The sequence below is a fragment of the Acomys russatus genome, chromosome 25 (genome assembly GCF_903995435.1).
Source record: "Acomys russatus chromosome 25, mAcoRus1.1, whole genome shotgun sequence".
NCBI classification, from domain to species: domain Eukaryota; kingdom Metazoa; phylum Chordata; class Mammalia; order Rodentia; family Muridae; genus Acomys; species Acomys russatus.
In genome coordinates, this window is record NC_067161.1 from 9,232,268 (window position 1) to 9,248,944 (window position 16,677).

The window sequence follows — 16,677 nt, forward strand, 5'->3', positions numbered from 1 at the left end:
GGTCTCCGCAAAAGAAGTGGTTCACAGGACCTGCCTGTGTCGTGAATCTGCTCAGCCAACTCTGTCCCTGTCAAGGGGCCTCCACTACCAGCTCATGTCCCCATACTCCGCCTGGCCACCCACTAAGGAAGCCAGAGCCTGTCCACCTGTCCAGACCAAATAGGCATGTGGTGTGGCCTTCTGGGGTCACTGGGCCACAGAAGAATCAAGTTACAGTCCCTTTGCCAGGTAGCAGGGGGCAGGGCTGGGTGAGAGTGGATAACCAGACTTACCTACTCAGAAAGAGAACAGGCCAAAAGCCCAGAGCCTGTCCCTGAGAGGCCACATCTTATGGGGCCTCGATTTTGCAGAAGGAGGCTTAGTGGGTAAAGCAGGATGGCTGGAGTCTGGCAGCCCTGCATTCCCAGCCCGACCCGCCCACCTCCAGGCAGCAGAATTCCCCCAACTACAGCTTGACTCTTTGATATCCTCCTCTTCCACGAAGGACATGTGTTGAGTTTCCCTTGGTCCCCAGTGTGACACTACTGAGAGGCTATGGAGTCTGTAAAAGGTGATGATGGTGCAGGGGGCAGCAAAGACAGCTCAGCAGGTAACAGTGCCTACTGATCTTCCAGAGGAGCTCAGTTCGGTTCCCAACACTCATGGTGGGTGGCTCACAACTGCCTGTAACTCTAGTTCTGGGGGATCCAATGCCTCTGCACCCATGGGCACTCACACGTATGTGTACACACACACACACACACACACACACACACACAGGGGTGGGTATGGGCTAAGGGTATAGTTCAGTAGGTAGAGGGCTTGCTTAGCACACACAAAGCCCTGGGTTCCGTCCCAAGCATTGCATGAAAACATGTGCAATGAGACACACCAGTAATAACAACCCCGAGACAGCGGAGGCAGAAGGATGCGCAGCTCAGTAGCATAGTGAGTTCAAGGACAGAGGGCCTAGACTATATGAAACTCAATCCCAAAAATGACAGTGGGGGGGGGGTGTGGTTGTGGTTGGGCATGGCTTTGATCCCAGCATTTGGGAAGCAGAGACAGGAGGATCTCTATGAGTTCAAAGCCAGCCTGGTCTATATGGCAAGTCCCAGGACAGGCAGGGCTACGTAGAGAAACCCTGTCTTAAAAAAGAAAAAGAAAAGAAAGCTAACTGAATGGGTAGCTGTCCCACAGCTCCATGGGGACTTGGTAACGTGTGGACTTGGATGTTCAGAGTGGAACTGCTGCCAGTAGCCAAAAGACAGGCAAAGTTGCTACTAGTGTGGCCACTGTACACAATGAAATACCACTCAGTCATTACAACAAATGGAGTTCAGGGTCAGTGAGATGGCTCAGTAGACAAAGGTGCTTGTTGCTAAGCCTAGTGACCTAAGACTCAGTCCCAGTACCCACAAGAGAAGAAGAGAATTCACTCAAAGGTAGTCTTCTGTCTTTCCTGGTATGAGTGCTAGCACACGCGCACGCGCGCGCGCGCGCACACACACACACACACACACACACACACACACACACACACACACACATAACCCAAACAAACAAAGCGCAAACACATATTAGCACTTGGATGGTGCTGAGTGAAATAAAGGGAAATAAAGGGCACTAAAGGGAAAACTCCCTACGATGGTTCAGTTTGTAGACAGAGCAGGCTGGAGGGTCTCCAGAGTCGAGGGCAGCGGTAGAGCAAGAGCTGTTTTGCAGGTAGTCTCAGCTGGGCAGTGGAGGCCTCTGGGGGGTGCCAGTTGCCCAGCAATGCATCTGTCCCCAATGTCACTGACAGCAGACTTAAAATAGTTGCCATGGCAGGGCTTTGTTTTGGCTCTTTGTTGCTGTTGTTTGTTTGATGGGGCTGAAGTTGGAACCCAGAGCCTCCTGTGCGCTCAGCAAGAGCCCCGCCACTGCACGCAGCAGCCTAACCGGAAGCAGTGTGTTCACTGTGGGAGACTAGGACACGTTCCTGACAGCGCTCCTCAGCATGGAGAACCAGACCTTAAGTCTGTTTGTTTTGCTTTCTGCACTACGGTCTCTACTGTGTTGCTCACCACAACAGCTATCTAAGCAGGCCTAGTAGCACACAGCTTTCATCCCAACACTTAGAAGGTGGGTCAGGAATCCAAGGCCAGTCTTAGCTATGGATTGCATTTGAGCCTTGGATACATGAGATCCTGCAGGGTGGTGGTGGGGACACAAAAATACCTTAAAAGTGCCAGGTAGGAGGCTGGAAAGATGATTTGGCTCTTCTGACCTTTGTGGGCACCAGGCATGCATGTAGTATACAACACTCATATATATATATATAATAGTTTTTTTTTAATCTAAAAAAAATTGTTTGGTTTTTTTTTTTTTTTACTGCCTGACATGGTAGCACAGGACTGTAATCTCAGTGTTCAGTAAACAGAGGCAGGAGGATAGATACAAGTTCAAGGCCATCCTGGTATCATGGTATTCATGGGGGTTCCAGGACAGCCAAGAGCTACAGAGATATCTCAAGAGATAAATAAACTGAGCACGGTGACGCACACCTTTAGTCCCAGGACTCAGGAGGCAGAGGCAGGTGGATCTCTGTGAGTGTGAGGCCAGCCTGGTCTACGTGGAGAGTTCCAAGCCAGCCAGGGCTACTTAGAGAAACCCTGTCTGGAATAAATAAACAATACTGATAGATAAATAAGTAGGATTGGGGAGATGGCTCAGTGGTAGGGACGTACAGGCATGAGGATCCGAGCTGGGACCCCCGATATCCAGCACTGTCAATACCAGAGAAAGGAGGGTCGCTGGGACTTGCTAGCTCTAGATTCAGTGAGAGACTCTGTCTCAAGGGAGTAAGGTGGAGACACCACATCCTCACACAGAGAAATAAAGAAAACCCGATCACTAGACAGACACAGTGCCACCTTCCAGAACCTTCTTTAATGAAAAAAAGACCCAGGCTGGAGAGATAGCTCAGAGGTTAAGAGCACCGTCTGCTCTTCCGAAGGTCCTGAGTTCAATTCCCAGCAACCATATGGTGGCTTACAACCACCTGTAATGAGTTCTGGTGCCTTCTTGTGGTGGGCAGGCACACATGTGGACAGAATACTGTGTAAATAATAAATAAATCTTTAAAAAAAAAAAAAGAAAAAGAAAAAGAAAAGAAAAAAAGACGCTTAAAGACAGGTAAACAAGTCAACAGAAGAATAATGCACTCCCGTTACAAAAGCAGAAAGTGATCTAGTTCCGGCAGCAGCTCACGCATGGCGGCGGCTGGGGACCTCCTCCTGTCCACCTCAAGGCCGCTGACACCCGAAGACTCTTTGACGGGCAGTGGATAGGAATAGCCCAAATCAGAGCCCATCACCAAGGCGGAATTGCTCCCTTACATCAGTTAGCAACCAGATCAAATGATGCCCCTGGGATCTCATTCAACCTCACTTAAATAAGGCCCCAGATGCTTTATTAAAAGATGTCCACAGCAACCATTCTGTTGGAACTGCTTTGGCTCGGGCTGCAAGAGTATCCGGCTCCTTATTAAAGATCCATTTGCTCAATTACACACTGCGTATCAATACAGCACGGCCAGGGCTTTAAATATTTTAACAGCAAATTGCAGGAGGGTGGAACCACGTCTCCACAACCCTCGGAAAACCTACGGCTTACAAACTTCCTATTTAACCCCCTTTTCCTCCTTATGCTTGTAAGACCAAAGGGGATTTGGGGCCCAAGACACCCTGGGACAGTGGCTAGACAAGAAAGGAAGAGAAAAGCCGGGTGTGGCAGAGGCCAGGTGGGTCACTGTGAGTTCAAGGCCAGCCTGGTCTATAAAGCGAGTCCAGGACAGCCAAGGCTACACAGAGAAACCTTGTCTCAAAAAACCAAAAGGCAGGGAGAGGAGGGGCTGGAGAGAAGGCTCAGTGGTTAAAAGCACTGTCTGCTCTTCCAAAGGACCAGGGTTCAAATCCCAGAACCTACACAGCAGCTCACTACTATCTGTAGCTCCAATTCCAAGGAATCTGACACCCTCACACCAATGCACATAAAATAAAATAAAATAAATTATTAAAAAAGATGTTAAGGCCGGGCGTGATGGTGCACGCCTTTAATCCCAGCACTCGGGAGGCAGAGGCAGGCGGACTGCTGTGAGTTCAAGGCCAGCCTGGTCTACAAAGTGAGTCCAGGATGGCCAAGGCTACACAGAGAAACCCTGTCTTGAAAAACCAAAAAAAAAAAGATGTTAAGGGGTTGGGGATTTAGCTCAGTGGTAGAGCACTTGCCTAGAAGGCCCTGGGTTTGGTCCTCAGCTCTTGAAAAAAAAAAAAAAGATGTCAAAAAGCAATTGTATTAGGAGGAGGAGGGGGAGGAGGAAGAGGAGAAGAAGGAAAGAAAGAAAGAAGCTTCACCTCCAAGGTTTTGCCCCAGGGGTTTCACTACGTGTTTCGGTGTAAGCCAACTCTATGGTATGAGAGTCTCTAAACTCCTGCCCCTGCTCTGCTGCATGCTGGGTGTTACTGACACAAGACAAAATGGCAGCAAAACTTAAAGGAACATAGTGTTGGGTTTGTTTGTATGGGGGTGGAGGAGGGGGCTCAAAAGGACACAGATGGATTCCTGAAGAATAAGGAATCCACTACAAGAGTTATTAGCTCAGTGGACAGCCAGAGCAGCCACATTATGATGGAAGCTCTGTGGAGAGCTGAGGCTCTAGCTCCAGAGACAGGCAGCATGGCCAAGTCTCTGAAGAGAACTGGAACTCAACACGGCAAAGGAAGGAGCATCTTCCTGTACCTTTTGAGAAGGGGAGAGGCTCAGGGCAAGCCTGCAGGCTCTCTGATTCCTAGACAGGAGACAGGAAAAGGAATGGGGAACAGGATATGCGCCCTTCAGTGTAGATGCACTTCCCAGGTGAAGTCATAGACATGTCCCCTGTAGGGTGCCTGAGAGAGAAGGCCTCGGCTGGTGGTAGCAGGATTCTAACACTATGTTCTCACACATAGGAAGGGGGAGACATCTCTCACTCCGGGGAGTCTGATATTTGTTTCCTGGTGGCTGGGTCAAGAAACTTCAGCGCACTTAATAAAGCCAAAATCTCAATCAGAGAGTTTTTGTCTTTCTAAAGACATTTCAAGTGAGAATGTTAAAAAGCAAAAAGCTATGGTTAGGGATGTGGCTCAGTTACAGTGTGGGTACCAGCACCACGTTTAAAAACAATGACTTTAGTTTCACTGAGAGACTCTATCTCAAATAAAGAAAGGTGCCTTGCTCTGTCACTCTCTGCTTACTCACCTGAAGCAGAAGCTAGGCTGTCTCAATTTTTCCTCCTTTTTTTTCTCCTGTTTAAAACTATATGAGGGTACCCAGGCACAGTGGCACACAGCTGTAGTCCCAGCACTCAGGGAGGCAGAGATAGGTGAATCTCTGTGAGTTCAAGGCCAGCCTGGTCTACAAAGTGAGTCCAGGACAACCAAGGCTACACAGAGAAAACCTGTCTTGAAAACAAATAAACAAACAAAAACAACAACTACAAAAACCTATGTGAGAGCTGTTATAAGCTAGAGAGATGGCTCAGTATAAAGAGCACTGCTGCTCTTCCAGAGGACCCAGGTTCAGTTCCCAGCACCCATATGATAGCATACAATTGTCTGTGACTACAGTTCCAGGGGATCTGTGGTACCAGGCATGCATGTGGTGCACACATATCTGCATGCAGGCAAAACACGCACACTCATAAAGCTATATTGGAGCATTCTATTATTCATTGTGTAAATTGCATTGCTATTTATAAAATAAAATATGGCTTAAAGACCTTAAGGGGCTAGAGAGATAGCTTAGCAGTTAAAAGCATGTGCTGGCTGTTCTTCCTGGAGACCCTAGTTCTGTTCCCAGCACCCGTGTCAGAAGGTTTACAGCCATGTGTAACTACTAATCCAGAGAGGTTAGTGTCTCTGGGCTCTAGGGATACCCACACTCATGTGCACATGCTGACACATGGACACACACACATACATATAATTTAAAATAAAATAAATCTTTTTCTCTGAGTTCAAGGCCGACCAGGTCTACAGAGTGAGTTCTAGGATAGCTAGGGCCACACAGAGAAACCTTGTCTGGAAAACAAAAACAAAAAAATCAAAACTCTGTGTGTGTGTGTGCGCGCGCGCGCACGCATAGGTAGCTGCATCCTAATATTCGAGTATGGACACCAGAAGTTGATGTCAGATATCCCCCTCCGTCACTCTCCATCTTATTTTTGATGTACAATTGTTCACTAAGCCTAGAGGTCAGCATGTTTCTACTAGGTGACTGGCAGTGAGCCTTGGAGATCTCCCTGTCTCTGCACCCCCCTCCTGAGGATTTAAAGGCTCACACTACCGCACTCAGCTTTTATATGGGTGCTGGGACATCCTGACTCAGGTCTTCATGGTTGCACATGAAGCCCTTTAGCCACTGAGCCATCTCCCTGGCTCTGTTCTTTTAAAATAGTTTCCACACTTGGGAGGCCGATGCAGGAAGGTTGCAGTGAGTTCCAGGCCAGCCTGAGGTACAGAATCAGGTCATGTCTGGAACTGAAAATCAGTCCATTGGGCTAGTGGGATGGCTCAGTGGGTAAAGGTGTCTGTAGTAAGACTAAAGACCTGTTCAATTCCCAGGATTCACATTGTAAAAGAAAACTGAATCCATACAGTTATCCTCTGACCTCCATATACATTCTATCTATCTATCTATCTATTTATGTCTCTCTCTAAAATAGTGTAATAAACATTTTGGAACTCTTGCTAGAGAGATTTCTCAATGGCTAAAAGCACTTACTGCTCTTCCAGAGGACAAGGGTTTGGCTCCCAGCACCTGCATCACAACCACCTGACTCCAGTTCCAATATGCTCTGGCCTTGGTGGGTGCCTGCACAAGATGCACATAAACTCATACACACATACACACACATACATACATACATACATACATACATACATACATACATACACACACATATAAATAAGTTTTTTTTTTTAAGTTTTAGAAGTCAATCAGTAAATGAATAGATGTTCTGGCAAGCTTCTCAGTTTCCGCTCGTGGGCTTTTGAAACATGAAGGGGTGATTGGATTCTCCACACACCTCTGTGGAACAGAAAGCAAAAGGCGGGTGCTCGGATGCCTGGAGTCAGCTAAGTTCATCCCCAGGGGTCCAGCCTGGAACCCACGCTGAGGGCAAGCAGCAGCTGAGGAACAAAGGGGGCATTAAGGGCAGAAAAACCCCTTTGTGCCGCCAGAGCCACAAGTTCTGTGAAGTTATGTAGCTATTTGAGGGACAGTAGCCTTTTGTCAACAGTTAGCAAAATGTCTTTGTCTGTGGTGAAGCTGCAGGATCTGGACACAGGACAGGACCGGAAGAGGAGAGAGAGGAGGAAGAGGAGAGAGAAGAGGAAGAGGAGAGAGAGGAGGAAGAGGAGAGAGAGGAGGCTGTGGCCTGCCCTCTAGAGAACACTTTGAAGATGACTCAACACAATTTACTATTTAATTTGTTGGTTTGGTTTGGATTTTGAGTTCCTGGCTAGCCTGGAACTCACAGAGATCCTCTTGCCTCAGTCTCTCAAGTGCTTGAAATTCACTATTGGAAAACTTTCCCTTTTCTTTCTTCTTCTTCTTCTTCTTCTTCTTCTTCTTCTTCTTCTTCTTCTTCTTCTTCTTCTTCTTCTTTTCTTTCTTTCTTTTTTTAATGGGGAACTTGAGAGTGTCTCCTGAACTTTGGCTAGCCTTGCAGCTCACAATGGCTTTGCCTCTACCATGTTCCCACCTACTGCTAGGACTCCGGGCGCGAACTATCACACCTGATTGTGAATATTTCATATAACCTATATATGATACATTTACATTTTTTGTTTGTTTTTTGAGAGAGGGTCTCTCTGTGTAGCCTTGGCTGTCCCGGAACTCACTCTGGAGGCTAGGCTGGCTTCAAACTCAGAGATCCACTTGGCTCTGCCTTTCGAGTCTTGCGATTAAAGGCGTGCACCGCCACTGCCACCACTACCACCACCCACCCCTTGCTGAATTCACATGTATTAAGCTCACCCAGCAGATCATTTTCCACCCTACAGACAGCGTCTGAAAGCCCTGGGTGTATCTGATGTTTGCTACGCACCCTACAGACGGCGTCTGAAAGCCCTGGGTGTATCTGATGTTTGCTACTTTGTGGGTTCTTTTTTCTTCCACTCTTATCCACCCCTTTTCTTCCACCCCCTCAACCCTCTAACACTGGATATAAAAGGAAAAAGGGATAGAAAGGAAAGGAAAGAGATGCCTGAACAAAGTCAGGGGTCGGAAAGGGGGTGATGGTATCATTAGACTGCTTCCTGCTGATTAGGGGGTGCAGAGCTCCTTGGGGGTATCTAATTTCCTCCCCTCTTCCTCTTCTTTCTCCTCCTCCTCTTCTTCATCCTTCTTTGCGAATGACTACGTAACAAACCACAGGCAACAGCAAAACTCTTTGCGTGCCCTCCGAAAAATCCTCAGAATGCCAGATGTTACACAGCCACAAAAACTATCCACGGATGGCAAAATCACACCTCCTCTAGAGCACGAGGCAAATCGTAGTCAGCTGCTGTGAACTAAGCCCTGGAGCCTCACACCTGAGATTAAAACAAAAACATATTCTTTTGTGGTTTTTTTACTTTGGTTTGGTTTGGTTTGGTTTTTGGTTTTCCGAGACAGGGTTTCTCTGTGTAGCCTTGCCTGTCCTGGGCTCACTTTATAGACCAGGTTGGCCTCGAACTCACAGAGATCTGCCTGCCTCTGCCTCCTGAGTGCTAGGATTAAAGATGCGCACCACCACGCTCAACTCAGAAACATATTCTTACTATATCTCTGTGGGTTTTGTGCTTGTTTGGTTTGGTTTTGGTTGCGAGCCTAGCCTTTAACAGCGGAGCCATCTCTCCTCTCCAGCCCTCTGTGTGTTTTGGGGTTTTTTGTTTTTCTTTTTTTTTTTTTTTAAGAAATCAAAATTTCAAAATTCTCACTTTACACCTGGGTTTTGAAACAATTCCAGATGGAGAAGACAATGAATGAGTGGGCTTGGAAGCTTAGAAAGTGTGAGTAGCCAGGACCAGGAGAGCACTCTTCACATGTTTAAACTACAATATCCACATTTTTCAGGAGGCTGTGCATGTGGAGACCAGAGAACATCCTGTGAGAGCCTATTCTCTTCCTCCATTTGGTGTCAGGGATGGAACTTGGGTCTTCATGCTGGAAGGCACCCACCTTTATCCAAAGAGCCAGCTCGACAGCCTTTCTCTTTCACACAGCCCCTCAGGTAACTAAGGCTAGCCTCGAACTCATGGCAAACTGAGGATAACCTACCTCCAAACTTCTGTGCGGGGATGATGGCTGAGCACGCCGTATGGAATGATGAAATCCTGAGCCCAGGGCTTTGTTTGTACTGAGAGAACACGGCACCGACTGACTGAGAAACAATCCTTCCTCCCTTGTTTCCTATCTGCTTGGTATGAAGTGAGCAATGTACTGGGAACACACACACACACACACACACACACACACACACACACACACACACGTTAATCACCATGACAACCTTATGCCAAAGTGTGACATGAAGCAGCATGGACCCCGTCCTTCCTTCTGACCAATATGGCTGAGTTTTAGCATCACCCTCTGGAGTCACAGCCCCATGGCAGGGAAGGGGAGCTCTGAAGCCTGTCTGAACAGGACTCCCAGCAAGAGCCAGAGTTCATGGCTCATTTCCTTCTTACTAGAGCCTGCTGTGGGAGCTTTGCAGACAGCGGTTCACTCAACCACCAGCCATCACCAGGATCAGGAAAGCAGGAGTGAAGTCACCTACTTCAAGGCTACCCAGCTTGTCGACCTCGCCATCCTGGGGACCAGCCATGTGTAGTGATGCCTCCTGTGGGCTTCTGTCTTCTAGCTGACTAGACAAATATGAGCATGTGTGCTCCTAGAATTGAACCACACAGGACACATGCACAGACACACCAGCAGAGGCACGTTCTTAAAAAGAAGGCTGAGGTTAGCAGTTGAGCTGGGGTGCAGCAGAATGGGGAGACACTGGCATTTTGGGGTGTCCAACCTTTTGACACTGATATAATGTTGCAGTCTATAACTATATTGGGCCACATACATGGCTATCCTGGGACACATGTACCCTATAGGCCACAGATTGGACATACTTGAAAGGTATTTATTTTGTTGTTGTTGTTTGTTGTTGTTTGAGACAGGGTCTCTCTGTGTAGCCTTGGCTATCCTGGACTCACTTTGAAGACCAGGCTGGCCTCGAACTCACAGCGATCTGCCTGCCTCTGTCTCTACCTCCCAAGTGCTAGGATTAAAGGCGTGCGCCACCACACCCGGCTCAAGATATTTTAATATAATCATTTATAAAACCTTGTCCTCTCTCTCTCCCCCACCGCTCCTCTGTGTGTGTGTGTGTGTGTGTGTGTGTGTGTGTGTGCGCACGCGCATTAGGCATGAAACTGAGCCTTCTGCATGCCAGGCAAGCATTCATTGTGGTCTTTCATCTCCAGCTCTAGACCATATGTTGCCGGTGCCTAGTATGTGACAACCATGGGGCTTCTGGGACACCAGTCCCTTCCACTACTCTCCCCCACAAGCCCGCAGCACTGTCCCCATTTCTCCGAGGAGAGACTGAAGCTCCAAGAGACAGAGTGATAGAACCCAGAGAAGGAATCCAAGCACGCCCTAGCTCTGGTCTCAGTGCAGGGACCTGATCCAGAGGGCTGACTGAGGTCAGCCCTGGGCACCCAGCTGCCTCACTGCACGACACGTACACACACGCACACAGGCACACCGGAAGGCTCCCCCTCCACCCCCTGTTCTTGTTTCTATGTAGCCCAGGATGACTTTGAGCTCCTGAGCCCCCTGCTTTGGCCACTTGAATGCTGGGGTTAAAGGCACAAACCACCACCCTAGGTCTTGTATTTTATCCGCTAGGCTGGCTTCCAAGAGTCATGACAGGTGGAAGGGGGTGGCCAGGCAGACAAGTCAGGGCAGCTGAGCAGCCCAGCAATTCCTTCCCACTTCATGGTCTGAAAATGTCCTCTTTCCTCCCCACCGCAGCTGACCTCCAGTCACAAGAGGGCCCCCACTCACCGCCACCAGCGATCACTCACCGCCATGACCAGCTCGAATGGATACTTGTAAACTCGGACAGGAGACTGGTATTTTTGCACCATGTTCAAACTCGGATGCCGCCAGGGCAGGGTGAGCACGGAGTCTGGGAATGAGGAGTTTGCTAGTGAGGTGATAGCTCCCTTCACACGAAGCATGAGCAATCGCCTGCTGGGTTGTCAAGCGACCCCAGCCCTCACTGACCAGGTGTGCTCTTCTCCGAGCCCTCAAAGTAAGAAACTGATATGGCTGCCAGCTAATCCAGACCAGGACCACCCCGAGCCACACTCATGCCTCTAAAAGCAAGCAACACTTCCTGCTTTCTCTCTATCCCCACTCCCTCAGAGGCACCCTCAGTGCCACCTACTCAAGCAGGCACACACATTTGCAATTCTAACATTACCACGAGTGTCCTCACATATTCTCCCCCCATGACTTGCAGTGCAAATCCTGCCCTAAGCCCGCCCCTCGGTCTCTTTGTAACCTGCCTTTTTATTTTTCTCCATGATACCCAGACATATGCACCCTTCTTCTGTACATTTCACCCGCACCCCCACTCCCACACAGGGCAGCCCTTGTTCACGCAGCCCAGAACTTTGCACGGGCACTCAAGCTCCCCGCAGCAACTCCACGCACGCACACTATTCCCCAGGTGCACACGGTTGCGCACCCACACAAAGCTATTCAAACATGCATGCACGCACAGGCCCCGCAACCCCGCTTACCCTCAGAGCTGTTGGAGACACAGCACGGTGTTCTGGCACCTGCTTGACCTGGGAGCTGAGCTCGCCAGAGCCCCAGTAGGGGCCTTGCCCGAAGCGCAGAACCTTGGAGCTCAGCAATCTCAGTCTGGCTCCAGCTCCCTGTCAATCCTACACACACTCTAGCCCGCAGGCTAAAGAGGGACCAGAGCGGTGACAGATGTGCCCGGCCTGGAGAGCTCCAGGACCCGGGACAGCGGGAGTGAGAGCCTGGCCTGGCCTGGCACCACCCCCACAGGCTTATCTTGTTCCTTGATTGGTCTGATCCCAACACGCCCCGGCCAGACTCTGCCCCCTGTCTTAAGCCCAGCCCCACGTTTTTACTGGTCCCTCGCTTGGTCACGCCTTTAACCCCACCCTTGCTCCCTATTGGCCATGGTTCTAGAATGCTCCGCCCACACTGACCGGGTCCACTGTCACCCAGACTCTGCAAAGGCTACTCCCTACACCAATCTCCACCCCCATGAGGACCCAACCCTCAGGCCCCGCCCCCTGTCCACCTGACCCTGCCCAGAGGTACAACGGTGCTTCCCTGGTTTACAACAGCCTTGCTCTGTGTAATCTCTTCAACCCACTACACCTAAACTTTTTGTTGTTGTTGTTCGGCTTGTTTTGAGGCGGAATTCACACTGTGACCAGTCGCGGCAGTATTGCCTCAGCCTCCAGAGTGCTGGGATTACAGATGTGCGCCACCACTCCTGGCTGATACCTGGCCTTGAGCTTAGCTTCTCCTCGTGGTCTAGCCTCAAAGGCTGCGGTGATCTGGCCAAACCCTTCCGCATGCATTGTTTATTCACTATTCAGACCTATATCGTTCACTAAGTGTCAGGTCCTCGGACGTTAAATAAACTAGGCAAGCTGGAGAGACCCCCTCAGCAGTTAAAAGCGTGTCCTGCTCTTCCAGAAGAGCGGAGTTCGAGTCCCATCACCCAAGTCAAGCGGTTTACAACGTCCTGTAACCCCAGCTCCAGGGGCATTCAGCTCCTCTGACCTCTGCAGACACCTGCACTCACGTGCACATACCTACACATAGATATATGCATACGCATAATTTGGAATAATAAAAATAAATCACTCCCATCCGCCCTCTCCTTTGCCTACTTATCACTTCACCCTGCAAGAGCAAAGGAAATGACCCCGGTATCGTTGCCATCCATTCGTCATGGCTGCCCAGGTAGCGGCTAGACCTTACCTGGACCTGGCAGACAGCACGTGCTAAGCCCTATCTAGGTGAAAGACTACAGAAATGGGAGTCGAAATTCCAATTCTTACCACAAGGTGGCAGCAAAAGACAACCCAAGTAGCTGCAGGTCCTGTGTCCAGGTGTTTGTGTTTGGTTTGTTGGTTGGTTTAGTTTGTTGGTTTTTTGGTTTTGGTTTGGTTCTTCGAGACAGGGTTTCTTTGTGTAGCCGTGGCAGTCTTGGACTAGCTTTGTAAATCAGGCTGGCCTTGAACTCACAGTGATCCACCTGTGAGCATGAGCCACCCTGCCCAGTTTGTCCCAGGTGTTTTTAATCCTATCTTGTCTCCTTGAGAGGACACAACTTCATCGGCTTCAAATCTGGATGGGAGATGTGGCCACACTAGCAGAAAGAGTGGGTGGCAAGTTGGGTACAAGGAAGTCTGAACAAAGTGTGTGTGTGTGTGTGTGTGTGTGTGTGTGTGTGTGTGTGTGTGTGTACACACACAAGCTCCCTCCTGCTCCAGTGCAAGCGACATAAATTAATAATATCACCACCTCTGCCCACACACAATGTACGCACAGCTCTGCTAACGAACCCCATCGTTTCACTTGTACATACCGTTCCAGACACCCTTCTAAAGACTTTCAAATGAGTGTACATACCCCCGAAACAGCTGCTGTATTGAAGAAAGGGTTTGGGATTTGAAGAAACTGGTGCAGGGAGAACACTGTGGGTGCATTAAACCGCACCAAATGGTCCGCAGTAAGGTGGCTGGTTGAAAGTTCTACAAAGTTCTCCTCAAGTAAAATGAAAACTAAAGAGCCGGAAGTGTTTGCCTGGCTCCCAGGATGGTCTGGGTCCCATGCTCAGCACACGTGTGCCCCATCTGTAGCATCAGCACACGTGTGCCCCATCTGTAGCATCAGCACACGTGTGCCCCATCTGTAGCATCAGCACTCGGAGGTGGACACAGGACCATCAGAAGGCCAAGGTTCTCCATCCTTGCTGCATAGCACGTTTGAGGCCAGCGTGGGCCCTGCCTTAGAAAAAGAAATTCATCGGGGCTGGAGAGGTGGGTCAGTGTTTTAAAAGCACTGGCTGCTCTGCCAGAGGACCTTGGTTCGGTCCCCAGCACCCATACGGCAGCTGACAACTGTCTGTGACTCCAATTCCACGGGGTCTGGGACCTTCAGAGACATACATGCAGGTAAACCACCGATGCACATAAAAATAAAATAAAAATAAATGTAATAAATAAATAGATAAAATAGTAAATCATTAACCATTGGGGAGATCCCCTGAGCAAGCTCAGTATCAGAATTAGTGAGTTTAGAATTCAAGTGAGAGACCGACCTCAAAATATAAGGTAGAGGCACTCAAAAGAGACCTAGCTGAGCGTGGCTCACAAATGTGCAGCCATACTCCCCCAACTTTCACTTTATTTCACTTCAAAATTTATTTATATTCTAAATTATGTGTATGCACATGTTTATGAGCGTGAGGGCAGGTGCTGACAGGGTCAGAAACCCTGGATCCCCTGGAGCCCTGTCTCAAAAAAAGAAAAAGAAAAAAAAAAAAAAAGAATTTTGTTTGTTTTGTTTTATCCATAGCTGGAGATGAACCCTAGGCCCTCCCTCCAGGCTGTTGGGCAAGTGCAATGTCCCCACCCGCCTTTCCTTCCTTTCTGTGACTGAGTCATATTCCTCTGTGGACAGGCCACATTTTCCCCCTCTGTGGACAAGCAATGTTTCCCCCCTCTGTGGACAGGCCACATTAACCCCCTCTGTGGACAGGCCATATTTCCCTCCTCTGTGGACAGGCCACGTTTCCCTCCCCTGTGGACAGGCCATATTAACCCCCTCTGTGGTCAGGCCACATTCCCCCCTCTGTGGGCAAGACACATTTCCCTCCTCATGGACAGGCCACATTTCCCCCCCTCTGTGGACAGGTCACATTCCACTCCTCTGTGGACAAGCAACTGGGCTGACAATGTGGCTTTCGAAGGTGGATAATGTAAATAATGGTGAGATAATTCAGACAGACAGACTGCCAGGACGAGTCAAGCTTGGACAATGAGGCGAAGAGCTTGTTCTCGTGGCCACATCTCCACAGGAGCCTTCATGAGTTCTGAACCTGGGCACACTCTCTCCAATTCTCTTGGTTGATTGGTAGTTTTTGAGACAGGGTCTTACACTGTAGCCCAGGATGTCCTGGAACTCACAAGGTCACCCAGGCTGCCTCAAGCCTGCAATGACCCTCCTGCATTAACCTCTTGCGTGCTGGGATCTCTGACAGGAACCACAGCTCTCTACTTTGCTGTTGTTGCTCGTTAGTGACACTCGCCATGTAGCCCAAGCTAGCCCTCATTTCACACCCCTCAGCCTCAGCCTCAGCCTCCTGAGACTCCAACAAAGAGGCATGCACCATCATGGCCAGCACTTGGGTTTTGAAAACACCTCAAAAGGACAGAGGCAGGGTGGGTCTGATCAGTGTCCACTGAGGGCCCTGGGTGGTCACTGGTTGCCTGCCTACCCTTTGGGTGAATGTGTTTGGAGGGTCTCTATAGTGGGACCTCCTTTGGTCCTTACTCCCTGCCTTCACTAAGGCCATTTCTCCACCTGCCTCCACAGGTCCTGCTGGTCCAGGTCCAGGACCCCTGCAGACTACAGAAGACTCCTCCCTGCTGGTTCCTGGCCTGCTGCCAGGCAGCAAACTTGTGGCTGGAAACATCTCACAACCTGAGAGGCCTGGAAGCTGAAATGGGCCCACTGGGCTAGAGGTAGATGTCAGCCAGCCCACCCTTCTGCAGGCTCTGAAGGGAGTGGATTTCTGCTTTCACTGGGTCTCCCGGCCATCTGCAGAGAGGCCTCATGTGGGGAGAAAGTAGACGGAGGCCTACATAGTGTGGCCATGCTGAGGCAAAAGGGAAAGCTGGGCATGTGTCACTGTACCCCAAAACATAGACACAAGGCTCGGCCTGCCCTCGGGCCCCCTCCCTCCATGATTCTACAACGGGGCATGGAGCCTGAGGAGAAAGCATGGAGCCTGAGGAGAGGGCATGGTGAAGGGAGAGGAACCTCCCCGGCTGTACCCTGAGCTCTCCAGGAAGGGGGCTGGGGGGGAGACAATTAACTCCCCTCTCAAGATCAGCGGGAAAGGGGTCTGGGCACCCGGCTTTTGCTTCAGTGTCCCTGATTACTGGGCAAAATGCGTTGTTAAGCGCTGAGGGAGAGCCAGGAAGGGGCTGGGCACCAATCAGGTAGCTGCTGGGGAAACAAACGCAGCACAGCTGGGCACTGGGTTCAGGGAGAGACAAGGAGCCAGTTCCGTGGCGCATGGGACTTCACCAAGCACTTGAATGGGGCAGCAAAAAGCGCGCTAAAGGTAGACCTGAGTGTGCCGAGCCAGCACAGACTGAGGAGGTGCAAAGGCCCTGAGGCAGGAGCATGCTCAATGGGAGGCCATCAGCCTAGGAGGCAGCAAAGGAAGATAGGGTTTAAGTGTAAGAGCACAGATCTGGGCATGGAGGGAGGCGGGGTTGTCTGTTCAGCCTCTGGCTGCTGCGTGTCGGCTAGATTATTTGCACAGGTGAGGAGGGAAGAAGA

The 16,677-nt window shown here is 49.8% G+C and overlaps 1 protein-coding gene across 1 annotated transcript in view; it reads right to left on the reverse strand.

Moving 5' to 3' along the window:
- Sec14l5 (SEC14 like lipid binding 5) overlaps positions 1 to 12,117 on the reverse strand; it is a 39,498-nt gene extending 27,381 nt beyond the window's left edge. The window contains exons 1-2 of the mRNA XM_051168070.1: positions 11,853 to 12,117; positions 11,130 to 11,233 (exon numbers count right to left, since the gene is read on the reverse strand). Coding sequence (XP_051024027.1) covers positions 11,130 to 11,192 — 63 coding nt within the window. The 5' untranslated portion in view covers positions 11,193 to 11,233; positions 11,853 to 12,117. The remainder of the gene's footprint in view (positions 1 to 11,129; positions 11,234 to 11,852) is intronic.
- Between the last annotated feature and the right edge of the window lie 4,560 nt (positions 12,118 to 16,677).